The sequence below is a fragment of the Mandrillus leucophaeus genome, unplaced genomic scaffold (assembly GCF_000951045.1).
Source record: "Mandrillus leucophaeus isolate KB7577 unplaced genomic scaffold, Mleu.le_1.0 Scaffold145, whole genome shotgun sequence".
NCBI lineage: Eukaryota > Metazoa > Chordata > Mammalia > Primates > Cercopithecidae > Mandrillus > Mandrillus leucophaeus.
In genome coordinates, this window is record NW_012101421.1 from 762,873 (window position 1) to 790,644 (window position 27,772).

Consider the following 27,772-nt stretch of genomic DNA (forward strand, 5'->3'; position numbering starts at 1 on the left):
AAATAAAGGTATTTATTTGTATGGCCTCAGGGTAAGAAAAGCTTTAAGACCAAAAAAAAAAGCAAAACCCCTAGGTAAAGTGATAAAAACATTTGAAAATGTTATAATTTTAAACTTCCATAAAATAAAAGACAAAATAAAATGAGAAGCCCGCGAATGTGTGAAAAGATAGTTACGAAACACATAGCAGAAAACAGGCCACTGCCAGAATATAAATAATTTTTACAGATCAATACCAACACACAATAACCAACCAGGAACTGATAAAGCCCATGATGCAGCAAGTCACAGGAGAGAAAATTTAAAAACACAAACATGGGAAAACCTACTCAAACCCACCAGGAATAAGGGAAGTGAAAATTGAAACAATAAGAAACCATTTGTTAATCTTTCAGATTAGCAAGAATTTAAAAGTCCATCTGTATTAAAGTGGTACATTCATGCTTTGCTGTTATGGATATAAACTGGTATAGCTGCTTTTGAGAGCAACTGACAAAATCTGGAAAAACTGAGCCAACCTACCCAGCAATTCCACCACTAGCCATCAACCCTCAAGTATACATGCACAGGAAAACCCACACTCTGTTGTTCTTTATACATACATACATACATACATACATATATATATATATATATATATATTTTTTTTGCTATTTTGTGATAGCAAAAAGTTGAAACAACCTAAATAGTCCATCAGTGGGAAAACAGGTAAATGAGATGTGATACATTTATACAAAGACTATTACTACACAATAATAGTTAAGGGAAAAAAATTAGATCTATATGTAGTAACATGGGTAGTTTTCAAAAAAGTATGTAAAAAAGCAAGTTATAAGAATGAAATGCACTTTTTAAGACCAACTTACATAAATTCTCCTTTGAAACAATATCTATTTTCTATACAGACATCTATCTATGTAAAAAACAATTTTCATAACCGGTGAGAATACTCAGCAAACTCTCAGTAGAGGTGAGGTTACTTCTGAGGAAGGAATGCAGAGTCGGTGCTGGGGATGGTAGTCAAAAAGGATTGCTTAACCAGGAACATTTTAACATATTCAAAAGTAGACTACACATTAATTACTCTCTTAAACACTGTTTTAAAAGAACTTGGACATAGGTTAGCCAAAGTATTCGTTTTTAAAACTGGGTGGGAGCAAGATGGGTATTTGTCATTTTCTCCCTTTGTATTTTTCTTCAGCTTTTCAATCATCCCCCTTCAAAAAGCACTTTGCCAAAAAAAAAAAAAAAAAAGTTCAAATAACATGCTGCATAATACAAACATTTGCACCCAGGTGCACATGACCTGATCCTGCTGCACTCAAATCATGTGGTTTTTATGACCGTACTGTAACACAAGTAAATAGTTAAGTCAAAATTAGATGACGACTTACGCATATAAGGCAGTTTTTCTGGACAGGGGAGGTATGGTGAGTATGTGAAGTTTTCCGGAAGATACGTTGTTGTTTGAACAAGATAATCACTTGAATTATTGCCTTCAGGATAATCTTGGAGAGAGAGAAAAGAGTTACAAAAACAAAAAGGCCTTTTGCTTTGTCCCTGGAAAGAAATACGTCACTGTCACTGTGAGAAAACTACAGCACACAATCTACAGAAGTACTTAAAATCAATTATCTTTAAAGAACTACAGAACAGCAAACTACTGCTGGGAACAGACCTCTCCGCATGATTTCCCAAGAGACATCTAGAGAGCAGCACACCCTTATATCCTTGCACACAGACATAGCAGTCCCATTTGCAACCATGTGAGAACACCTGCTCCCATCCCTCCTCTGGCTGAGCCCGATCTAAAGGGAGTGTGAAAGTATAACAGGGAATCCCCTCCACTATGGCACAGCCATGGGTGTTCCAAACTGCTGCGTGCTTGCTACTAGCATCCACAGAGCAGAGGGGTGGGAGTAATGTTTTCTTACCACCTCACACTGTAGAAACTGAGATTTACCCACTCAACTTACTTTTGTAATACAGCTCATTCTAAACCTTTTAAGTTAGTCATTCCCAGCCTGCGGGCTGCAGCCCCGCGGGAGCCCTGGAGCTATCGTTACATTAGGCCCATTATCTTTAGAGTTAGCAAGTTAAACTGCATACACGGCACCAAAGTCAAATGCCTGAGTTCAAATTCTCGCTCCAACACACTGTAGCCGTGTGATACAGGGCAGGACATGATGTAGTTTCCCACTATGCCTACTTCATACTGTCATTTTTAAACTTCAATAAGATAAAATGTGTAAGGTGCTGAGGACAATCCCTGGCCCATAGAAATAGTTAGTAACTGTAGCTATGAGCGATTAGAGATGAGCACCTGACCCATGAGAGAGTCACAGGCTTAGAATTTTTGAATGTGGAACCAGAGAGATCACATTTCAGTCCCTTTCTGGAGCAAAGTTCTGAGACGCAACTCTAGGAATCATGACACGCAGGTTTCCTGTTATGTAGGGAAGCTGGTCTAAGAGAATGACATCAACGTGCAATGAGTAAGAAATGAGAGATGGAAACAGCTCATTAAACTATTGTCTGTCTCCTAGATCACAAACTATGTACCACAGAAAGTGAAACTCAGGCAGACACTTTAGGAAAATGTGAAGATATTCTTTGAATCTTGAGTAATCTGCTCCAATGAGAGACAATGTAGGAGCTAAACCCTCTGACCATAGGCTAATGACAGAATCCTGCAAATTAGATAGGAAGTATGTGAGATGAGCCAAAGAAAACTAAGCACCTCCCCTGCACACCTTTCCCTAACATCAATATTCAGTCATTGTCACAATGGAGTTGGTGAGGATGCAGCGTGGGAGTCAGGACAGTACTTCAGGGCAGAGTCTCACGCCACCTGCAAGGCTGTCGAATGAAAGAGGCCCTGCCACGGCTGCTAAGCAGTGGGTGTTGGGATGGACCAAGGTTCCAGGTCGGGCACCAAGGAAGAAACAGAAGCCACAAGAGAAGGTCCAATTCCAAAGAACTGCATGGAAACCCCAGTTACAAATTTCACTGGGCATCAGTAAAGTGTTAAGGTAAATGCACTCCCAGAAAACCCGAACATGAGAGAGATCAATGATGGTACAACTGCTAAGGCCTATTCTATCAGGAAGTGGGAAAGCCCCAGTGAGACAATCCTCCCCACTGTCTCTCCCTGTAGGAGTGCTGGCAAGCATTTGACAAGGAAAATCTTCCAAATGACAAGGGGAGGAGAAATTCAGTGAACATTAATCGTTTTATATGCCCAGTGACACACCAAGACCACAGACACTACTCTGGTAGCCCATGCTCAATGTATTCCGCATGTATCTGAAAGATTTAAAGATACCAAGCAAAAGCAAGTGGAAGGAAGTCCAAAAAAGTTCTGATTCTTTTTTTTTTTTTTTTGAGACAGGATCTTGCTGTGTCACACAGGCTGGAGTACAGTGGCATGATAACAGCTCACTGCAGCACTGACTTCTTCAGCTCAAGTGATCCTCCCAGCTCAGCCTCCCAACTATTAATAGCTGGAACTACAGTCACGCACCACCACACCCAGCTAATTTTGTATTTTTTGCAGAGACAGGGTCTTGCCATGTTGGCCAGGCTGGTCTCCAGCTCCTCAGCTCAAGCAATCTTCCTGCCTCAACCTCCTAAAGTGATGGGATTACAGGTGTGAGCCACCATGCCTGGCCTGATTCTTTACTTAAGATACTTTAAATATATATATGTAGATAGATATATACCAAAATTCAAGTTTTTTTTTTAAAGGGCTTCTCTTTTTATGGGGACTCCTACTTTGCTAGTGGTAGGAGCGAGTGCAATGAGCATGAATTGGGTTTCTGTCACTCCCACCAAAACTGCTTAAGATCACTATTGTTATGAGTTCTGTAACAGTGTCTAGTCAAGTTCATTGATTTACACCTTAGAGTTACTTATCTATCTTCAATATTCCTGAAAAGGAAGATAAGGCATTCTTATTTGAGGGAGACAGTAAGAAAAGAAAAACACACAAAAAGAATTCTTAAAAGTAAGTTTGCCAAAATTTAAAAAATCAAATCAAAGCATTGTAATAAAGTCAGAGCAATCTCCCAGAAAGACAGAAAGGAAAGAAAAAGAATTGAAAAACAAGAGAGAAATGATGATACATAATAGGATTTCCAAAAAGAAAGGAAAATAGCAGGAAGACAACTTATCAAAGAAATAATACAAAAATATTTTGGAGAATTGAAGGGTGAGATATTCCATATTGATGGGACTGCTCCCAGCAAGAGAAGAAAAACCAAGCTCCAAGATGCTCTTTGTGAAATTTAACAATACAAAAAGATCCCAAAAGTCTCCAGAAAGAAAAAACTGGTCCATGAACAGTAACTGCAATCAGGATCGTCAACAGACTTCTCAAAAGCAGCACTGGAAGAGAGAAGACAATGGCATGGGAATTTTGGAAACCCCCCTTACAGCGGTCAACTCATGTGCCTAAGGGAAAATCAGTGACAGATTAAGAAGGTTCTGCAAACTGGAGGGAAAAAAGAGTTAACAAGTAACATCAACAAAAATAAACAGGTCTACAAAACATAATTACAACTAGACTCAGGAAAACAAACCATTATCTACATTCTCTTAACAACATCAACAATACCGATTGAACTTAAATTGTCATGTAATTATACTGGGGATAAGGATACGTAAAATTGGGGTGAGACTATAATACTAAATGTCTTTCTTCCATAACAGAAGTAGTTAAAATTGATAAATCAAGAGACAGCAGGATAGAAACATAAAGATAATAAATTGTTAGTTCTCTGAGGATTGGGACTCAGGGAGGAGTAAGCTAGGAGACTGTTGTTATTATACCCTTTTCTACTTTTAAAATATAAAAAGTTCTACTTAAAATAAAAATGCAAGAAAGTTAGTGTGCTTTTCAATATGAATAAGTGAGCAGTTAAAACAATATAGTGAATGGCAAGTTGTTCACTAATTAGCTAGCGTGCGCTCACTTTCTCTCTGTCTCTCTCTCTCTCTCTCTCTCACACACACACACACACACACACACACACAGAGCTCATATTATAGCTTTTGTTGCACATACCACCAGAAAAAGATGGGCTAGCTATATAGAGATGATCATTTTTCTGAATCTCTTCAATTTTTATTAAGGACATACTATACACTACACATTCACAAGAATGAGACAATAAATAAGGTCGTCCTTGGATATACAACTATGATATAACAATATTTTAAAATACAAAAAAAAACCAAAAGAGTAAGTTTGTCCCTGGGGGTCATCTGCCTTGAGATGTTACAAGGCTCATTTTCTTGTAATACTGAGGCAGAAAAATATCTACGTTTTCATTCAATCCTTTTGTTAATGTCATGCACTAACTTTAAATAAGAGTATTTTCTTATTCTGCATGATTTATTCATTTTATCATTAATGCTTGGGCCCCTTCTCTTAGCCACATGCTATGATTCTCTAAACCCGCATCCAATTCACAGAAGTGCTCTGCTCTCTAGACATTTCCGCAAAACAAACTGTTAACTCCTTCTGGGGAGTCAAATGGCAACAGGAGGGCCAGAAAGAATTGTTCTACTTTTTATTTTAGTGCTAGAATGACTGAATCACGAAGTAAACATTCCATCACTTTTATTAGTTTTTAAAGAACCACATTTAAGAGCCTTCAAGTTACGCAATATCATTATATTCACTTCACTGAATACCAAGTTTTAGAACTAAACATGTGCTATTCTTGGCCACATCGTAAGGAGCTCAACTCACTGCCAGACTTAGAGAAACACCTCCACACTCCTGGAGTACTCTGTTCAGTGGTATTTGTGTCTTCTCAATGTATTATGTGTATATAGTCTATCCACCAACTCATCTATTATTCTGAATATCTCTTTTAATTAAAATCAAATTGTCTTTGATTTCTAGCACCTAAGAAAAGTACCTACAACATAGTAGGAACATACCGTAAATAAACACCTCACAAATGATAACACAGCCAATAATGATTTAAGCTTCTAGAGATTTCACTGTAATAAACCCACAGAATCATTATTCCTACAAAAGTGGTTAGGTGAACAATGTCCATCATGTATAACCACTGCTTTCAAAGTCAGGAACCATTTTAAAAGGTTATGCATGACAGATGCATTTGGGATCCACCACAACTGCTACAAAAGGTAGACATTATTTCATCTAATGAATGGATAAAAATGAGATGAGCTCTGGGCCCCCTGCTTTCTTCCTCCCTTCCAGAAACACAACCAAAGAAAAGGGAAACAAAGAATGAAAACTGCCAGATGGATCCCCTAGTAATTCTCACTGGACCTTATCACCTAAAGGAAAAGGAGAACAGGACCCAAGAACACCTTTTAATGGTGTTTATTTTCCTGCTAAACAGCAGCTTAAAACAGGTGTTAGAAACCGATGAGAGTTCTAGTCTGTTTCCCATTAACTTGTCTTGTCAGTCTGGCAGTGTCTGGGGGCCTCAATTCATACATCCATCAAATGAGGAGGCATGCTGGGTTATTTCCAACAAACCTATCCACTCTAACATTGCATGGCCCTTATCTTCTTCAGTAATTAGATGAATTCACTGAATACATCTTGTTTTCATAATTTGACTGGCTCTGTGGGCTACACGGCATCATCTGATTATGAGAGTGTGTAATTTCTTTACAAAAATAGTATACATCTATTTGTATTTTGATGCCACAGAAAGGCAGGTACAGGATTAAAAACCCCTTTTGGAAATCAAATGTGCTTATAACTATCACAATCTTTTATCATTTAGTGTTAAACTGTAAATGAGCCACTGCATATTAATCAATTCTCCTCTAGAGCTCAGTTAGCTTTCTGTACACCTTATAGACCATTATCTTCTTTTTTGGATATTGTATCTATAGAAGTCTATGCAGAAATAACCAGTTGCATTATAAATAATTATTTCTGTTTCCATCTCTCCCAGAGGCCTAGAGATCCTCATATTAAAGGAGACTGTTTTTCTTAATATTGTGTTTCCAATATCTGGTTAAATATACTACCTATATTCAGTAAATGTTGGTTAAATGAACATGGCAGAGCCTCATTGCTGACTCAAACTCCATTTTTCCCTTTCCCCTTAGGTAACAGAATGCCACTTTCACTAGATTCCAGCACACTCTGGTCAAAGACTATATTTCCCAGTGTTATTGCATGTGGCCATGCAGTTAAGTTCTAGCCAATTAACTGTATGAAAAAATACTGTATGGGACCTCTGGGAAGGCTCCAGAAAAGGGGTCCCTTATTTGTTCTTCTTTGTTCTCCTTTTCCTCCTTCCTACTGACCCAAGTTCAAACACCAAGATGGCACCCAAGCAGCCATCTTAGACTATGAGTTAACCATGGAGCTACATGATGGATAGCAGAAAATGAAGTGTGATGACTTACTTTAAGGAGCCTCCACAACCAGCCACAGATATCCAACTTGCAGAGTTCTTTCACATAAGAACAGAAAGACTCATGTGTTTAAACCACCACAGACAGGTCTCTGTTACATCCAAACTTAATCCCTAATGTATACAATGACTGTTTCCTGAGAACAGTTTTACCATCAGTAAAGGAACCCTATGAAAAGTTTTCAAAGTTTTTTTTTTTCAGTTGCAGGGTACTATGGGAAAAGACTGTCTTGTCCATATAATCATTCCTCCTAATCATGCTCAATATCCAGACATATACGTTATTCATATCCCAGGGAAAACAACCTGATATGCACAAATTTTTAGCACTCCCACAAATATACCAACTTAGAGATATCTATTTCCTTTCAGTTGAACAAACTTTCAGTGAACATTTTTACAATCAACTTATTCGACCAGCACAAATCCTACAGAAGCTTTTAAAATGTTTAAACTTCTAAAATTGACCGACTATTCAGAAGACTCATTCATGCTAAAGAATAGTTAACGAGACTTTTACTGTAGTATTAAAACATCAACTATGTTGAGACAGTCCTTCTAAAAAAAAAAAATCCTTCAAGGTTAAAAAATTAAAATAAAACAAGAGTGTTTTGATTTGTGGCATCATAAACATATTAGGCAAATGACTAAACTGGATTTTATAAAAGCACATGTGATATTACATTGAGACCAATATGTCACACTCTTGAATTTTTAGAAGGGTCTAAAACTATCACCCACCTTGACATACATTTAAGAAAGAACACCTACAGCTGGAAGACAGACTTTCTCCTAGTAGAATGTGTAGGTTTACAGTGACACAAGGAAGAATTACTAACACGAATTAAATCTTTATTTTTACCTCTTCAAAATGAGACCATAAAGGGTACAACAACTGACAATCCCACTGAATCCTTTAAAGTAACACCTAATAACTTTGGGAGACACTGTGGCAACGCTGCCATAAAAGAGCATGAACATTCTTCCACAACAGTGAGATCTATTTACATCAATTCTACCATCATTAAATCACTGGTTCAGCCTATTAGATTTTAACCTCCTGGGATTCTAATGCAGCTTCTACTTTCAGGTGACATTTTAAAGACAAGAGTAGGCAGGGCACGGTGGCTCACACTTGCAATCCCAGCACTTTGGGAGGCTGAAGCGGACAGATCACAAGGTCAGGAAATCGAGACCATCTTGCCTAACACGGTGAAACCCCATCTCTACCAAAAATAAAAAAAATTAGCCAGACGTGGTGGCAGGCGCCTGTAATCCCAGCTACTAGGGAGGCTGAGGCAGGAGAATGGTGTGAACCCGGGAGGCAGAGTTGGCAGTGAGCCGAGATTGCCCCACGGCACTCCAGCCTGGGCGACGGTGCGAGACTCCGTCTCAAAAAAATAAATAAATAAAATAAAAAGACAAGAGTAGTTACCAATTTCCAATTTTATAAAATTTCTCCTTTAGCTCCTTAAAAAGGCCACAAAACTACTAACAATCTTCTATAATTAAAAGCAACTATTTTCTAGACCTAGTTGGGAGAACAACTTAGGAACTAGAATGAACATAAAGAGAGATGGTAGTATGGCTTAGTAAGATGAATAAATTATTCTCTGGTTAATTTCTCTTTAATACAATATGTGAATTGAAAAAGTAGAAGCTGCTTTCTATATTTTGTTTGCAAGAATTAACTTAAGTGTTTGTGCAAAATCTCATCACTTTTGTGACCACACCTTCATACATCCTAAAATAGGTAACGGTCTTGATTTGCACAGTAAAATAATCTGCCAGGACGCTTAGGGGAAGATACCTTCATCTTTAACAGGAAGTTACCTGAAGGCAGAACAGACTGTAAAAGATTTGGTTTACTGCTTTGTGACTACAGGGGTAAAGCAGGAAGTAGTCTTACCTGTACCGTTGAGCGTACTGTTTTTATTTGTGTACAGCCTGATCATATGACCTATTGTTTTCACATTTTCTCTCAACATTATACCTCGAGCTTGTACCATAAAGAGATATGTGTTGGCTATAAAAGAAAAATAGAGAAAAAATGTCACAACTCAGTAAGCTTTAATATTTAATAAAATAATATTCAGAATTGGTGAAGTGCCCAATAAACATAAACTGACTCAATCAGCACGTCCAAAGGGAAAAGAGAAATACAAAATATTGCCTACCATAAAAACTGACAAAAACAAACTGATTTTTTAAAAGCAATAAAAACAAAAAAAGTTGAAATATCCACCTATCAAATAAAATGAAACTAACTGAACAAACTAAAATATCATAATGAAACCCCATATCCATAAGTGATTTTCTACTATAAAAATATACTTAGAAATTTCAAAAAGGCATTTTATTACAATCTTAGTTATAATTCAGTTTCTCTAATTAAAATATTAATTTCCTCCTACCAAAAACTTCACAAAAGCTAGGATTCCTTATAAATCCCATAATGTATGAACAAAGATCTTGCAATGGTCCTGAAAATTCTTGATGTGTTTGCAGAGAGGGGTGATCTGGGATAAGTATCTCTTTGGGACACTTCTAAGAGTTAATTAAACTTTTACACTCCCTTTCAATCACAAATCTATCTACCAGCAGGGTAAAAGCAAATAAAATCAAAATCAATGTGTATTTTTAAAGCGAGTCAATTTAATTCTTCACAATAAGTGCTTCAAAAATAGGCTCCAAATTTCCTCTGCTGGGAGAAACTGGTAAATTGACAAAGCTTTATCACAAAAATCCCTAACTTTTGAGATGTCCAGACTCCCCAGAGGCACAGAACTAAGTAAGAAACTCCTTTCCTGGTCCCAATTCTGTTAGCGCTGTGCATAACTTTGTACAGCTCCTTGGATCTCAGTTTCCTCGTTTCCACAAGGCACTTGTGCAAGTAGTGCATTCTTCTTTAAAGTCTCTAAACACAAAGCTAAAAATCATAAACTCCATTTAGATGAGAGGCAGAGGCTCACTATCATGGCAAAAACCAAGAAACTGCAAGTCTCAGTTAATGACTCAATTTTAACATAAGCTGTCTCTGAATACAGTAATGACACTCTCAAAAGATGAATGCTGAATGAAAAAAATTAAGAATGCTGATTAATTTCTAAGTCCTGCTCTAGTTTCTCCAGATGGAATAGAGGGATGAGAGAAATTTAATGTTTACTACCGTCTTTCCCACTTCTTATGTAAATGTGAACTTGCTCAAAGTACATACGAGCAGAGCATAAATAAAACTACTAGGAAAACAGAGTAAAATAAAACTTTTCTTTCACCTCCAGAAAAAAGAGAGAAACAGAAATCCAGGTTTCACCTAAGCTTTACAGGTATCATTTTTAAGAGCATGTCTACAGGCTTTCTAGAAAGTAGTCCTGTAATTAGATTTAACTTGCTTACACCTGAATTTACTATACTAGTTTACAAATACAAATACAAATACAACACATTTTGACTACATTTTTGTACTTAAGTGGACTTTAAAAGAATGAAGAACACAGTCATAAAAAAGAACAAAATCATGTGCTTTGCAGCAACATGGATGCAGCTGGAGGCCATTATCCTAGCGAATTAACACAGGCACAGAAAACCAAATACCACATGTTCTCACTTCTAAGTGGGAGCTAGACACTGGGTACTTATGAACATAAAGATGGTAACAACAGAAACTGGGGACTACTAGAAGAGGGAGGGACAAAGCGAGGCAGAAGTTTAAAACTACCTATTGGGTACCATGCTCACTACCTAGGTGACAGGATCAATCATACTCCAAACCTCTGCACCATGCAATATACCCGTGTAACAAAGCTGCACGTGTATGCCCTGAATCTAAAATAAAAGTTGAAAATAATTAAAATAAATAGATCATATGGGGGAAAACTTATTCATAACAATTTAAATATATATTCATAAGTAAGGTTTTTGGGTTTTTCGCCTTCTATGGTTTGTTCTTAATGTTGGTTTCATAAAATAGACTGTACACATTGCTGTCATTTTCTGAACTCTGAAACAACTGATACAGTGTGACAGATATTAAGCCCTTAAAAGTTTGAACTGACTTCTCATAAAAGGAAGACGTCATCTGGCCGGGCTTGGTGGCTCATGCCTGTAATCCCAGCATTTTGGAAGGCCAACACAGGTGATCTCTTGAGGTCAGGAGTATGAGACCAGCCTGGCCAACATGGTGAAATGCTATCTCTACTAAAAAATTAAAAACAAAAAAAAAACAAACAAAAAAAACCTAGTCAGGCGTGGTGGCACATGCCCGTAGCTCCAGCTACTCGGGAGGCTGAGGCAGGAGAATCACTTGAACCCAGGAGGCGGAGGTTACAGTGAGCAGAGCGGCGATTGTGCCACTGCACTCCAGCCTGGGTGACAGAGCGAGACTCTCTGTCAAAAAAAAAAGCTGTAATCAGATGCCTGTTCCAATTCCTCTCTGTTCATGTATTCAATTTGTTGATTTGTTGAATGCCTGCCCTCTGCCAGAAACTGTATTAGATGTATTTCAGTTTCTACTTATTCTTGATTCAATTTGGAGTATTTCGTCCCTGAGATTCAACAATTTCATTGAGATATTCAAATTAGGTAAAGCTATGCATAATCTTATATAATTTTTGAATCTCCTCTACTTTTGATTTTTAATTATTTTCTCCCTTTTCTTTTCTATGTAAAATTTGAAAATAAACATGTCATCCTCATGCAGGGGCCATGCTAATATTCTCTGTATTGTTCCCATTTTTGTATATTTGCTGCCAGAGCAAGCACTCCCTTTTATTTTTATAAGACTTGTCATATTTGTGTATTCCATTGCTTATATTTAAATAATCTGTCTTGAGTATCTCAATTCTATTTTCCTCTATTTTTAAACGTATTAGTTCCTGATCCCATTCTTGTACATTTAGACTTTTTCTAATTGAATTAATCCATATTAATTTTTAATAATGAAAGTATCTACAACAATAAATTCATCTTTGATAACTATGAAAAACTGGAAGAAAAGACATGAAGAGAAAAAAGAAAACTAAAAGAACGGCCAACAAAAATGCAGGAAAATGTTCAATAAAAGACAAGCTAACATTAACAACTCGGCCAAAATGAAGACCCAAAGTTCAACTGAAATGATGTGGGTGGGGCAGCATCACACAGATTACTAATGACACCTGGTTTCCAACACCTTGGATTATTTAATCCTAAAGTTACATATGAAATTTGTTGTCAGTAATATAAACATCTTATATTTGTGCTACACCAAACTGTGAAAAGAAAACCTGCTACAAAGTACTAGAACTCAGCCTAAGGCAAAAAAGTTCTACTTCCAGGACTGATCCTGGCCTAAGAAATGAGATGCTAAGTAGGAGCATTATATGCATTATTGTGTTTCCTGGAAACAACTTTTTAACTTATCTAACTTGTAGGTAACAAAACCGTTAAAAAACATGATTTCTTTTTTTTTTAAAGACAGGGTCTCACCTTGTCATCCAGGTTGGAGTACAGTAGCTCGACCTTGGCTCTCCACAACCTCCACCTCCCAGGCTTAAGCGATCCTCCCACCTCAGTCTCGCAAGTAGCTGGAACTACAGGTACCTGCCACTACGCCCACTTAATTTTTTGTAGAAATGGGGTTTCTCCATGTTGCCCAGCCCGGTCTCGAACTCCTGAGCTCAGGCAATCCGCCCACCTCAGCCTCTCAAAGTGGTGGGATTATAGGCGTGAGCCACCACACCTGGCCTTAAAAATGATTTTTTATGGTACCTCTAACAAAGGTGAAAAAGAATGCATTTACTATTCATTAGACAAATGAAGACCAAAATTAAGCTAGACACCAATTTCTCCAAATGGAAAATCTATTTATTTATTCCAAATCATTTACAGCTGAGTTACATTCCTCAGGTTAATGGTCCTCATGGGTTTAATCCCTAAAGACCAAAACCCGTTAGGGAATGAAGCTGTGTTTAAATAGAGAGTGGTCGTTAACAGGAAGAAAGTGCTATGTCAAAGGGTTGCAAGACACACTAAACCAGCATGAGAATGGTTCCAATTGTCTGCTTTCCAAACGTAAAACTATGTTAACCCAAACCCAAAACTTGCTTATCAGTAGTAGTATAAAATGTAATGTCTTTTTTTAACTGTAAGTTCTGGGGTACATGTGCAGAACGTGCAGGTTTGTTACATAGGTTTACACATGCCATGGTGGTTTGCTGCACCCATCAACCCGTCACCTACATTAGGTATTTCTCCTAATGTTATCCCTCCCCTAACCCCCACACCCCCGAGAGGCCCCAGTGTGTGATGTTCCCGTCCTTGTGTTCTCCTTGTTCAACTCCCACTTAAGAGTGAGAAGATGCAGTGTTTGGTTTTCTGATCTTGTGATAGTTTTCTACTGAGAATGACGGTTTCCAGCTTCATCCACGTCCCTGCAAAGGACATGAGCTCATCCTTTTTTATGGCTGCATAGTTCCATGGTGTATATGTGCCACATTTTCCTTATCCAGTCTATCACTGATAGACATTTGGGTTGGTTCCAAGTCTTCGCTATTGTAGCGAAGTGTCACAATAAACATATGTGTGCATGTGTCTTTATCACAGTATTATTTATAATCCTTTGGGTATATGCCCAATAATAGGATTGCTGGATCACATGGTATTTCCAGTTCTAGATCCTTGAGGAGTCACCACATTGTCTTCCACAATGGTTGAACTAATTTACCCTCCCACCAACAGTGTAAAAGCGTTCCTATTCTTCCACAACCTCTCCAGCCTGTTGTTTCCTGACTTTTTAATGATCACCATTGTAACTGGCGTGAGATGGTATCTCATTGTGGTTTTGATTTGCATTTCTCTAATGACCAGTGATGATGAGCATTTTTCATGTCTGTTGCCTGCATAAATATCTTCTTTTGAGAAGTGTCTGTTCATATCCTTTGCCATTTTTTGATGGGGTTGTTTTTTTCTTGTAAATTCAAATTCTTCGTAGATTCTGGATATTAGCCCTTTGTCCGATGGATAGATTGCAAAAAAATAAAATGTAATGTCATACTGGCAAGTCTTTAGGTAGAGAAAATCCTTGTCTTTCTATTCCAATTTATAAGAACCCTCATCTCAGAAAACAAATAGGGAAACCTACCACTGCTTAATTAAAACCATGCTGTTTGTTCTCTAATTTCATTCATTTTCTATTTGACTCTGCATTGAGAGACATAAATCTAACTTATTTACCAGTTCTGCTTCCCAGGGGATAACATCTCAAAAAATTTAAAAAATAAAAATAATAAAACCTATTTTCAACAGTTTATGAAAGCTTCTAGGCCAGGCATTCTATCCCTACTTTGCAAGGCAAGAGATTTATGAACTTGTCTAATTCTTCACTTAAGGAAATTAAGGGACACATCTGCTATAAAACTGCCTCCCAGCCCCTTTCCACATCCAGTTTTGCTCACTAACAGTGCTGCAAGGATTCAAGACAAGAAGAACATGCCTGCCTGCAGGGATCCAGAACTGTTTCCTGGGCTTTGCAGGACACCAACGCAGCATCCCTGTGATCCTGACATCTCTGTTCCTAGCTGCTATGACATGCTGCCACAGTTCCCAGGTCTCTTAACAAAAGTCAAGTGAATAAATGATTTTGAGAGGGAGATGATGATGTTGGTCAGGCAATCTGGGATGCAGTTATAAATGTAGGACCGAAGCTAAAAGAGGGCTAGAAATACCATTTGGAGAGACATTCAATAAATGTAAAAGCTGGAACTATCGTGATAAATTCCCAGAGGAAAAATTATCCAAAAGGGAGATAAAAAGGTGAAGACAGACCACAAATAGGCAGCACAAAGATAAAAGATCCCAAAGTGAGTTAATCTCAGCTTGAACACAGTGAAAAAGCTAATAGACTAAAGAAGAGGGTGAGGTCAACCATGTCAAATGCTGCAGATGCTAAGGAGGACTTAAAAACAACAGCTTAAAAAAATTCAGCATACTCTCTTTGTCAAGCATACTTTACATACACTAACCTATTTAATCCTCACAAGCAACTCTATAAGGCAAGTACTATTATTATTTCCATTTTTCAGATAAAGAAATTGAAGCATGGAGTTGAATGACTTGCCGCAGGTCACATAGTTGTTAGGAAGTGGTGGAGCCAGAATTCAAATCCCAGCAGTCTGGCTCCAGCAAGTTAGCCCTTGACCATCATACCATTCAGCCTCTTTGAAAAGCCTATAGGAGATCACTGTAAGCCTTCAAGACAGCAGCTTCAGGAAGCAGTGGAAACAAAAGGAAAATAGTAAAGATTTCAGTGGACACTGACAAAGTGAAAGCAGCAAGTTTCAGAAAAGGCAAACAAGTGATCAGCAAGATCAAGGGAAGGTTTTCTGCAAGAGGATGTCTGCAGCCTGAGTGGAACAAACTAGAAGAAAGGGTGAATAATTTTAGGCACTAAAGGAAGCAAGAGGAAGGAGAGAAAACCACTCTGTTGGTGGGAAAGTTTAAGCAGAGGCTCTGAGGTGCACAGCAGCGGTGCACACCCAGGGAATGACAATCTGTCTTGAGTGGAGATGGGTAGTAACGGAAGTTAGGAAGGGCCAAGTGGGATAGAGAGTTTAAAAAAAAGCAAAGGAGAGTGAGAGGACAAGAAGTCATTGTGAGGATGAGACATAACTGTTAACAGAGGTGAGAAACCTCTAGAAGCGGAAGGTTAAGAAGGCTGCAGTCTGGAGAGGTGCAAAGGAGAGCAAGCCACAGCTATGCTGACACCCAGGGCATGGCCAGGCGGAGTGAGGGCAGAAGACAAGAGCTAGACATCCTGGTGGTCACCAACGAGGACGGAGGTGGGAGACCAAGTGGAAGGGAACGTTCAGAACTGAGCACTGACTGCTGAAATCTTCCAGGGATATAGAAGCTTGACGGGCATAGGTTTCTGAAGAGCAGTAGATGAATTAACATTTACTAAGTGCTGAGTTTGGTCAGGCACTGAGTTGAAGTCCACATATAAATATATGTAAGTACACATACACAATTATATTTCCTTTCATTCTTACAACCACCTGGAGTTTGTTGAATGGAAATCCCCAAAAAGATATGCCCACACCCTAATTCCCGGGACCTGTGAATGTGACACTTGGAAAGAGGTCTTTCCAGATGTAATTAAGCTAAGGGTTTTGAGATGAGGAGATCATCCTGGATTACCCAGGTGGACCCTAAATCTAATGGCAAGCACTCTTCTAACAGAAAGGTAGAGAGAGATTTCACACACACACACAGGCAATGTGAAGACAGAGGCAGTGATATGGCCACCACGCACCTGAAGCTGGAAATCGCAAGGAGGATTTTCTCCAGAGCCTCCAGAGGGACTGTCCTGCTCACACCTTAATTTCAGACTTCTGGCCTCCATAATTTTGAGAAAATAAACGTGGTGTTTTAAGCCGACATGTGGTAATGTGTTACGGCGGCCCTAGGAAAATAACACACCACCCCATGACAGGTACAATTTTGTCCATTAGAAGATGAGAAAACAAACTCAAAAGAAAGTTAACACAGGTAGAATTAACAACTCAGGATTCAAGCACAAGCCTGAGTGACTCTGAGGGGAAGGGATTTGGAAGAAACCTTGGTTCAAGGCCACAGAGGAGAGGGAGAGACAAGGAAAAAGAAATCTTCATTGTAAAAAGTTATAAGGGAAGTCAACATATGAGAGATTAACCAGATTTCCTTTAATACAAAGAGGAGGAGAAAGCCAGAAGGGATCCTTAAAAGTTACAGAAGAGAAAATGATTTCCTGTATTATCTACAGAACACAGGAAATAATATAGACAAAAGTAAAAATCTGAATGCACCACTCAATATTAACTACAGATATGTGAATCAGGTACCTCTTTCTAAGAATTTCTAAGAATTTATGATAATCTTCTAAATATCTGTTTCTGACACTGAAAAATTTTCTTCTTTCCATATCTAGCCTCTTGTTCAATAAATCCCCAAGAATTACTCATCCATGTGGGTAAAGGAAAAATATGTTATCTTCAATAACTATGGTGTAAACCCCAAGGTTAGGCCAGACTATACATGAAATATTATTCATACTACAGCTAGGACTAAGGAAGATGGGTACTACTTGGATTAAAAACAAAAAAATAACAAACATCAAGGATGTGCCAGGCTTTTTTAAAAAAAAAAAAATTCTTTTATGTCAAAGTACTATTTGTCTGACCATGGTAACAATAATTTAAAACCAGGTATGGACTCAAGGAAATCTGCAGTGCAAATTATTACTAACATATAACATCCTTACCTCTACTTTTCAAGTTATGAGCTGACAAAGTCCGCAAGAATTCTGTGTTCAGAGCCCCACTTTATCAAACAACAAATACAATGATCACATATGGGAGATCTATTTCAGATCTTAGCTAACAACTCAAGCTTTGCAGATTTTGCAGATGCAAACATAAAAACTGACAAGAAATCTTTGTAACAGGTGTCTTTACAACTTCCACTCTGCAGTTTAACAATCTTAAGTTATTTCTGGAGATTCTTTGTGTTGGAATACTGATCAAGGTTAAACATTTTTTAATAAAAACTGACTTTTCCAATGATCTTACTAAAAATGTTCAGGATGGAAACATGTTTATCCACGTATTTATTGACTGCCTACCGTTTACCAAGCAATGCCAAAAGTTAAGGGGCCATTTGGCTTCCTGTGTAAAGAACCAAGATCCTGCAAAGGCACAAACTGTCTAAAACATCAGACAGACTTTTGCAACAACCAGATCATTAGTTCAGCCTACTTTAACCCTAGTTGATAATTCAAAAAGTAGACTCTGAACCTAGTGATATGAAAACACTATCTAACAAAAGATAACTATCATCAGCCCTGTCATTTGCTAATGCACCGTATAATTCACTTAAAATAACTATATAGCTTTTTTAAAGCATGACAGGAACCCTAAGAGTTATGAACCACACTGTGGAAAGTGGAATCAGGAGGAAATTAGGAAATCAGGGAAGGAAGAATGCAGGCAATTAAACAGATCTTAAAAATCTAATCAGGAAACTCACTTAATGACATTACAGACTGAAAGACCAAGCCATAAATAAGCAGGCCCAGGAAACATTATAAAATTGTTGAAAATTAGTGATGTCAGAGTATATAAGTATAGAATATATAAGAAGTCTATCAAAATGAAGTAAAATGTGAACTATTTGAATATGTTTTATAATCATCTTCAATTTACTTGTGTTTTCACAATTAAAATACCTTTCAGAATTCCAACTTAGTATTCATGAAAGGAAAATGAGCCTAAAACGAGAATCAGAGAAGGGAACTGGTAGGAAATGAATTTCAAAGACTTTCAAAGCATATTTTCAAATCAGTAAACAAGGCACCTTTTAATTCTCTACCTTTGGTCTCTTGATTCAAATGAAAATAATGTCCAATTTATCTTCCTATGAGTCAAACTGAAAATTGCACTATAATTAGAAGTCATAATTTCTGAGCAATTAACTTAATTATCAGGAAGGCAATATAGTAACAAGATTTCAGTAAAATCATATTAACATTTGCCTCAAATATATAAAAACAGGCCATAGTATTCAATCAAGATATCATGTTATAGTAACAAACTTCAGATAGCTACTTAAATATACTACTGTAAAGATATTATAAAAATGACTTTTCTAGCCAAATGCTAGGAAACGTTTTGAAATTACTTCCACTGAACAACCTATAATGCTATACAGTTTAATAAGCTTTACTGCTCTTAAGTGAATTACAATGTCTCTTTCTAATAATTAAAAACACTAAACAAATTTAGGATAACCCAGGACCCAATCACCTAGTCACTGCAGACTCATAAAGGAACACATGATCCTGGCAGGCATAAATAATGTATCTGTCCATTTCTCTTCTGAAGGAAAAGTTTCTTCACGATGATAGCCATCTCTATTGCCAGTAAAACATGATGTTATAAACAAGTTAATTAGGTTTTCAACAGGTAAGATTAGTTCTATGAAATACCGTATCGGCCGGGTGCAGTGGCTCAGGCCTGTAATCCCAGCACTCTGGGAGGCCGAGGCAGGCAGATCACGAGGTCAGGAGTTCGAGACCATCCTGACTAACACGGTGAAACCCCATCTCTACTAAAAATACAAAAACTTAGCCGGGAGTGGTGGCGGGCGCCTGTAGTCCCAGCTACTCAGGAGGCTGAGCCAGGAGAATGGCATGAACCCGGGAGGCAGAGCTTGCGATGAGCTGAGATCAAGCCACTGCACTCCAGCCTGGGGCAACAGAGCAAGACTTGTCTCCAAAAAAAAAAAAAAAAAAAAAAATCAAATGATGTAAGTAATCAATTTAGAAAAGTAGGAATATTTTTTCCCCACCATTTGGGGTATTTTTCAGAAATATCATTTCCAGTGGGCAGAATCATCTGGGTATGTGTTAAAAATGAATCAGATTCAGAATCTTCAAGACCTGGGAAATAAGCTTATTAAAGCATATCACCTTAAATAAGCCTCAAGCACATTCATACTTGAAAACTATTTCTTGTAGTAATTCTCTAAACATAACATTTGTAACAAGTAAAACAGTAGACCCTTCCTTCCAAATCAGTTTAACTTATATTAAATGTATCTTCTTTTTTTTTTTTTTTTTGTGAGACGGAGTCTCGCTCTGTCGCCCAGGCTGGAGTGCAGTGGCCAGATCTCAGCTCACTGCAAGTTCCGCCTCCCGGGTTTATGCTATTCTCCTGCCTCAGCCTCCCGAGTAGCTGGGACTACAGAAGCCCGCCACCTCGCCCAGCTAGTTTTTTGTATTTTTTAGTAGAGACGGGGTTTCACCGTGTTAACCAGGATGGTCTCGATCTCCTGACCTCGTGATCCGCCCGTCTCGGCCTCCCAAAGTGCTGGGATTACAGGCTTGAGCCACCGCGCCCGGCCTTAAATGTATCTTCTTTTACAAAGCTTTTGAATATACCACAATTCATTTGGACATAGGAGTATCTGTTTCATCCTTAATGAATATATAACACAACAATTTGGTGAAGCCAAAGACTTTCACTAATTCAAGTAATCAAACATAAAAACAAAGATGCAAGCAAAAAGTCATACTACATTTCTGGAGGAAAAAAAAATTAAAAATTAAGATTTGAAATTACCAAGTATATTTTCCTAAACATTTTGCTGTGCTACACAGCCAAAAATATAATTACTGACATAAACATCCTTTAAGCTAGCTCTCCTATTTCAACTGAAGAGGGGTATTGCTGTATCTTAAACCAAACTGAGCTAAATTCTGCTCAGACCAAAAATAATTATGTCCACAGGCAGTCTGACCATGAAACACAGCAAATCAAACTGGCCCAATACAGGATGTAAATGCTCAAGAAAAACAGAATCAGGGTGCTACCTGAAAGTCTCCAGTGGGCCCAAGATATAAGGTAAAAATATCTCATTATAACTGGAGTAAATGCCTAATTTTCCAAAGGCATGTTAAAGGCATTATGGGTATCCTCAGAAAACCTACTCTCAATCTTCACTTGAATCGATCTTCAACTTGAATCACTATATTACTTGTATATTATTCTCTTTGTTATTATCCTGATAAAAGGCAGAATTGGAATGAAAACGCCTTTTAAATATTAAATCACCGTGTCTTCCAGGAATTAAGAAAACGCAAAACAGATTCAGAGGGACAAGGGGGAAAGGAGAAAAGAGAAAGGCAAAGAGGTGGGGACAACCTGCTCTGCTTAGGCTGGCAAACCGCAGACTCAGGCAGTTGTGACAAAAGCCAGCTTGGTCCAAGGCGGCCAAGCAAATGGACTAGAAAAAGAATGTTGCAAACACACAGGCCTGAGGAACTCCCAAGGGCGAGCTAGGAAACCCAAGCTCTAGAAAAATCACTCCTCCCACACGTCTCACCTCAGCCTCCCCTCCCACCTCCACATTTCTACCTAAGACAAACATGAAAGGCAGGCTTGAAAGGGAAAAGGAGTCACAAAAGACAATGTGGGTGGGAGACAGGTGGAGGAGCAGGTCTGCCCTTTTGCAGGGTAAGCCAGGGTGCTGCAGAGTCTAAGCACGCAGTATAAACACAGCACTGAGCACCAGTGTTTAAGGGTATCCTAGAGGTCTGTACAGTCTCCCAAACAAAACACCCTCTCCAGAGTAATCACAGCCTTAAGAGGCGGTCATCTACCCTCACCTGATAATGTGTAAGGAAAGGAGCACTCATAAGGCCACTTATTTCACTGATTGCAGGTCGGTTAGAAGGTTGGTCTTTTTTTTCTCTCTCTTTTCAATAAGCCTCAACTTTGCCTCATTGTAATTACCCTCAATACTAACTTAGGCTATCCAAAAAATTTAATCGCTTGTCTATACAGTATTCCTTCAAACTGAAGAAGAAAGAGCTTGTATTTCCCCAAAATCTTCCATTTTCCAGGACAAAAATGATTAGTTCCTTCAACTAGGGCACAGTAGAATGAGTCAGGAATCCTAAGGTGTACACTTCAGCTCTTCCAACAATGATGTGTGACACTTTAGGCAAGTGGCCGTCTTCCAGAGCCTGTCCTTCTTCTCTCATTTCACAAACAAGGCTAGCCCTACTGGCAAGGGGTCAGGGGTGTGGCAGGGAAGACGTGGATCTCCAAATATGGACAAGGCGGTGGGCGATCTTTGGGATTTTACTCCTGGGGCTGCTCTGCCCATAGCTCTGGCTCCAGAAACCAATGCTTCTGTGCCCAAGTTTCCCCTGGCCTTGGGATCTTGGAGAGAGGGGCAAACGCAAGGGCTCTGAGGGTGAGAGGAAAAGCCACAGCTACAACCATCAGAGATGAGGCCCGGAAGAACAAGTGCCCTGAGAAGCCCTGCAGGAGAACCTGTGAGAAACAGGCTTTCCACAGGATGGGTTAGCAAACTAACTACTGTGTACCACACTGCCTCAAAAGGAAAATGCATTCTATTCCCAAGCAAATTACAAATAGTGTTTGGAATACCTATTACATACAGACACTACAAACCTAGGTTAGAAGTTTCTCTTCTAAAAGTAATCACAGACATGGCTATTTTTATCTCTAATAAACATTAAAGGCAGTAATGATAAGCACTGCTGCAGAAAAAAACCATCACTGCCTTACTCTGCCACATTGTTTAACAGACCTACCAAATGTATTTGTAAAAGGCAGGCTAAGGTGGAAAATAGCAGTTAGCATTGCCAGATTTCAATGAATTAAGTTTCCGTTCAATATTGCCTAATTTCCCACAAGGCCATGAGATTTGGATTAATTTACACTAAAGAGATATAGCTGAGTTACATATGCTACTCAGGAATGGCAATCTGACTGTGCAAACAATCTCTAAGGCGGCCAACTCATCTCTTGAGTGTGAAGTGGACCCACTGACTCTTGTAACAAAGCCAGGGAGTGAGAAGGAGGGTAGCAAATCTCATCGGATACTCTGAAACTATACTTGGTCTTCCTCTGTATTCCAATTTAACCCCTGTGATTCCATGTTCCAGAGGAAGTAACACAGTGAGTCACTTCCAGTTGCAGAAGTGAGTTTTATTACTCAGGCGTGTTGGAGGATAAATAGATACATACCATTCACCTACATGAGGAGGACAACCAAATCTCTCTCCTGGGCTGCAAGCCCTTACTTCCATCTGCCTACCTACTAATTCTTCCTGGGTATCACACAGGGATCCCAACTCCATTTCTCTAAAACCAAAATAGCCCCCCAAAGACGTGCCTTTCTATACTCCCTACTAATAGCTACCTGAATGTCTAAGCTAGAATCCAAGCCTCATCTTAAACCTGTTCCTGTTTCTTCAAACCCACTATTCCCATCCATTCAATTCTGTCCTGATGAACTACCAACCTCAATGGTTCTAATCTTCTGTCGTCCATTTCCCCCTATAACCCACCTTCATGCTAGAAGGGTCACTCTAAAACAATGGACTGCATCGTTTTCAAAACTTGTGACATTTCCTGCTACTCACAAGACAAAAAAAGCATGGGATATGTGGCCAGTAAGGGAGGCCCAGAGAAAAGACATGCCCAGTACCATGGCCCAAATCTGAACTCCTGAAATGGGTCATGCAGATCAGAGCACTGGGTGAATAAAACTGAAAGACCTTTGAAACAAAGCAGACTATAACAGCTCCAAAGAACACAGCCAGGCCCACTTGCCAGGGCCAGGAGGCTAAAGGGCTATAACAAAGCTGCAGGGTAACTAGCTACCTTCTGTGCTAGCCCAGGAAGAACCCCAGCCAAAATGCCAGAGGGACTCTGAGCAAAGGACCTAAGATACCTCCCCCACAACACACATGCTTGCACACAGACCCCACACTTTGACTACCCGTCCCCATCACCTCCACCATTCCCAGCAGGGCACACACCCCAGGGAGGCCCAAATAACAAAGCACTCAGCCAGATAATTCCTCTAAGGGTCCAGAGAAGTCAGACCAAAGTGGCCCCACCAGATTTCACCTCTACCCAGAGAGCAAAACAGCCCATCAGTGTGTCCAGGAAAGGTCAGGGCTTCTGGTGAGTCAAATGGACAGTGAAATTCCCACTCCCAGGGAAGTTATGTAATCTCCTCCCATTATATTGCCCCACTGATTACAGGCACTATCAATGTTTTTGTAATCACAGACAGCTTTGATAAAGTTGTATGAACAAAGACCAGTCTCTCTCTGCCAGGAATTTTAAACACCTCATGCATCTGAACACCAGGGCTGGGCACTGGAGCCCTAGAGACCTTTCATAACCCGGCCCATGTGCCACTCCAAGCCCTAAGCAGTAGCTGGATGGAGCTACTCCCATCTTCTAGAAGCTTTGCTCATGCTGTTCCCTCTGACTAGGATCCCTTTGCTCAGTCCAGATAAATCATATCCATTCCATTTCAACCACTTTCTCCTCTGGAAATCCTTAACCAGCCCTCACTCCCCACCACATGCCTTCCAACGATTTACTACAGCCGTTTTATGGGGCTCATCCCATTGTACTTTAGGGGAGAAACTAAGTCTTAGTCATCTATCTTCCATACCTCAAACAATGTCCAGCCTCTCTTGGGTGCACCACTCATTGTTGAATGAACTTACAAGTCAGCTCATCTTTGATATGACGGCAAGAAAATGACTATGTTATATTGGAAGTTATATTAATAAAGGTTTCCTATTAAATGCAATTCTATTCTCAATCCAGCCAAGTCAAAACCTTGGAGAGAAACTGCACTCATCTTTGCAGTCATGCACAAAGGTAGACACAGAATAAGAAATAATTTATGGCTCTGGCCTCTACTGGGTGGACTGGAGCAATTTGTCCATGGACTTCCTGTGGTGTGGTGATGCGGCAGGTGTCTGCCATCCAGTTTCCCTGAGTAGTAAGGTTTATAATGCAAAGACAATCCCTGCGTTTCCTGTATGCATTAGACACTTCAAGAAAAATGTTTCCTTGAAAATAATGAGCTTTGAGTTCCACGGAACTCACTGCAGTTGACAACCCAAATAGTCCAGAAATGCTGAGGAACATCTGAAAACACTGGAAACTAAACAGATTATGCTGTTTACAACTGTGATGTATCTGCTCACAATGGCAAAGAGGAGGAACTAAAATGACAGAAGATCTACCTGGGACACAGGGCTCAGGACAGAAAAGAAGTAGGGAAATAGAATTAAAGTCTACCAAACAGGTTGATATGGTAGAATTAATAGTAATTTCTTAACAGAGGAGATTTGAAATGTTTATTTAGGGCACATAAAAAGTACTCATACAACACATATTTTAGTCATAAACACATTTTGCCCCAAGATGTAATTCAGGCTAAAATATGAATTGTTTTCTTGAAGTTATTATTTCAAGAAAAATCTACATACATCGAATAAAAACTAGTCATAAGAACCTAATTACTTCTGGATATGTCTCATAAATAAGAAATCTAAAGCACTTGTGCAATTGATTGATTGCTGCAGTATGAATTCAACAAGCCACATGTTTCATGGAACATCATTTTTCCTTGAAAGAGCAACTGAAAAACTATGGTTATTTAAACTTGTGTATCTGACCTACATTTTCTCGAAAATGAGCAAAGTGAGCCTGACACTTCAAGAAAAACTGACAGTATTTGTTACCAATGATAAAATTCAAACTTTCAAGCAAAAATATGAATTTTGGAAAACTGCTTCCCAATACTTAAAGATACAAAAGATTAAAAAGGAGGCTTCTTTTGGCTAAATGGTACAGGGTTTTGGAAACAGATTCAGCTTGACAAGTTCACAGCATTTTATACGTTTTTGGTTTACACTCTTCTAACTGGTTTTAATAACTTATTATCGTTTATAAGACCTACCAAAAAAGAGTAGATTAAGCCATGTCAATCTAATTGCCTACAAGACATTTGCCAAAATTTTTACATTATATCAGTGTCCGTTCTATGGCAAACATTAAGCATTCAAGTAAGAAAAATTTATTAGTATTTCACACAAATTGAATTAAGAACCTACAAATAATATGCTGATGCACTAACTTTAAAAAAAAAGGGATGACTAGAATTCTGATTTCCTTTGGTTAGCTTTTTGAGTAATATAACTTTAACATGTTACACATAATACTAAGAAAGTGGGAAAATTGTTATGTAAGTGTGAAAAAAACTTTTTCTCCAAAATCTTTCAAAGTTAAATCCCTAGTAAAATAACATACCCCAAAGATGTCCGAACTTTTGAAGAGTTACATGAGAAAGTAAAAATTGCTATAGAATGAAGAGTTAATTTATAAGACTCCAAAAGGGCAAAAAATAAAGCAAGCCCTTGTTGAATATCTAGATAATATCAAATCCACTAAGCTACCACTGTCATTTGTACTATAGGCTTCAAGGGGTAGGTTTTTGTGAGGTTTTTTTGGTTTTTTTCTGGCCTAAAGGAAAACTGCAATAATGTTAAAATATTCTTCAAACTTTACCCTAAAACTTCTATTTTGGGATACATCATTTCACAATCCACTTCTTCTCAAACATCATCATCTGAGTTTATACATCTCACTGAATCCAAAAATGTATTAAAGGAAAAGTCTCATAGTAATTTTAAGAAATGAAGCAGTCTGGGTGAGGTTTCCATCTTCCTTCCCGGCTGCAATTCATTACAATAATCTACTACAGTCAAGACAATACCCTGATCATTCCGTCTCAAAATTCTGCAGGTGTTTTCACTCTGTAAGGGGCATTTTATTTTTAGATAACTCCGAACAAACAGCACTGGCTCAAACGACCATAGTGTGTAAGGAGAAATGAGAGGAGATGGTCACTGTTACTAAGTAATTGAACATTAAATACATAATAGCCAAGAGAAACTCAGAAAAGTTTTGGAAATATGACCTATTTTAATATGCATGTGAAGTTCCTATTTTTCATTCACTATAATTAACGCCGCATTGGCTCCTTTTCAACAAAAGGGGGACAAGGAATTAGGATATGTAATACAGTTAATTCAAGTAGTTTTACAAAAGTGTATTTTGCACCAAAGGCCAAAAAATGATAAACAGGTTAACATTTTAAACTACAAGTTCCCTTAGATAATGGTTATTTTAATCACTATTTTCTCAGAAGTCATCCTAACAGGTAGCAAAGGCAACCTACCCTTGAAAATTCGACTCAAGCAGACTAAAATAAAGGAGCATTGTTTTTACAGACAACTCATCGCCTTAAAATTCCCCAAGTATGACACAAATGTCCACTGACCCCATTCTAAAAAAGCGACCTAGGACCCTAGAATACACACATCGTTGGACTCAATCACATTCCCTGCTGTTGGCTCCTCCATATTTTTACAACCAGTTCTTATACCCGAGAGTGTTTGAATAAAACTATGATTAAGCACTGAGTTTAGGCTTAAAGACTTAACATTAAATGGATAAAGCTGTCATGAACACTCAAGAAAGCGACTAGGGCATCCCGGGCCATCACACTAATTCTGCTATGTCTATTTAATGCAATCTTTTACTTTATTAACAAACACGCATCAACGAAATGCATGAATTAACAAAACTCACATACCAAAGCCATGCCCTGAAGCAGTTTGACACTTCTGAAACAATATTTAAAACAAAACGCTTTTCTGCGGGCCCCTGTTTAAACAGCTTCAAAATCCCAGAAGTAACATCCTTAACAGCCTGCGCTGGCTGTGGTGTGACCAGGGGAAGCGCGGGTGTGTCTCGGTGCTTACCGATGCCCGGGGCCACATAGATGAAGTACAGACAGGACGAAGAGAGGGAGAAGAAGAAGATGAAGGCGAGGAGGGAGCGATTGGAAACCCGCATCATCCGCCTGAGCACAGACATCTTCCTCTTCCCGGCCAGCAGCCCAGGCTGCGCTCTCACGCCGGACTCGGG

The 27,772-nt window shown here is 38.7% G+C and overlaps 1 protein-coding gene across 3 annotated transcripts in view; it reads right to left on the reverse strand.

Moving 5' to 3' along the window:
• Nucleotides 1-27,766, reverse strand: part of B4GALT6 (UDP-Gal:betaGlcNAc beta 1,4- galactosyltransferase, polypeptide 6) — a 76,347-nt gene extending 48,581 nt beyond the window's left edge. For 2 of the 3 annotated variants that reach the window (XM_011974375.1, XM_011974374.1), the window contains exons 1-3: nucleotides 27,607-27,766; nucleotides 9,328-9,444; nucleotides 1,395-1,508 (exon numbers count right to left, since the gene is read on the reverse strand). In XM_011974375.1, the coding sequence (XP_011829765.1) occupies nucleotides 1,395-1,508; nucleotides 9,328-9,444; nucleotides 27,607-27,721 (346 nt within the window). In that variant the 5' untranslated portion in view covers nucleotides 27,722-27,766. The remainder of the gene's footprint in view (nucleotides 1-1,394; nucleotides 1,509-9,327; nucleotides 9,445-27,606) is intronic. The other variant, XM_011974376.1, reaches the window with a different exon arrangement.
• Between the last annotated feature and the right edge of the window lie 6 nt (nucleotides 27,767-27,772).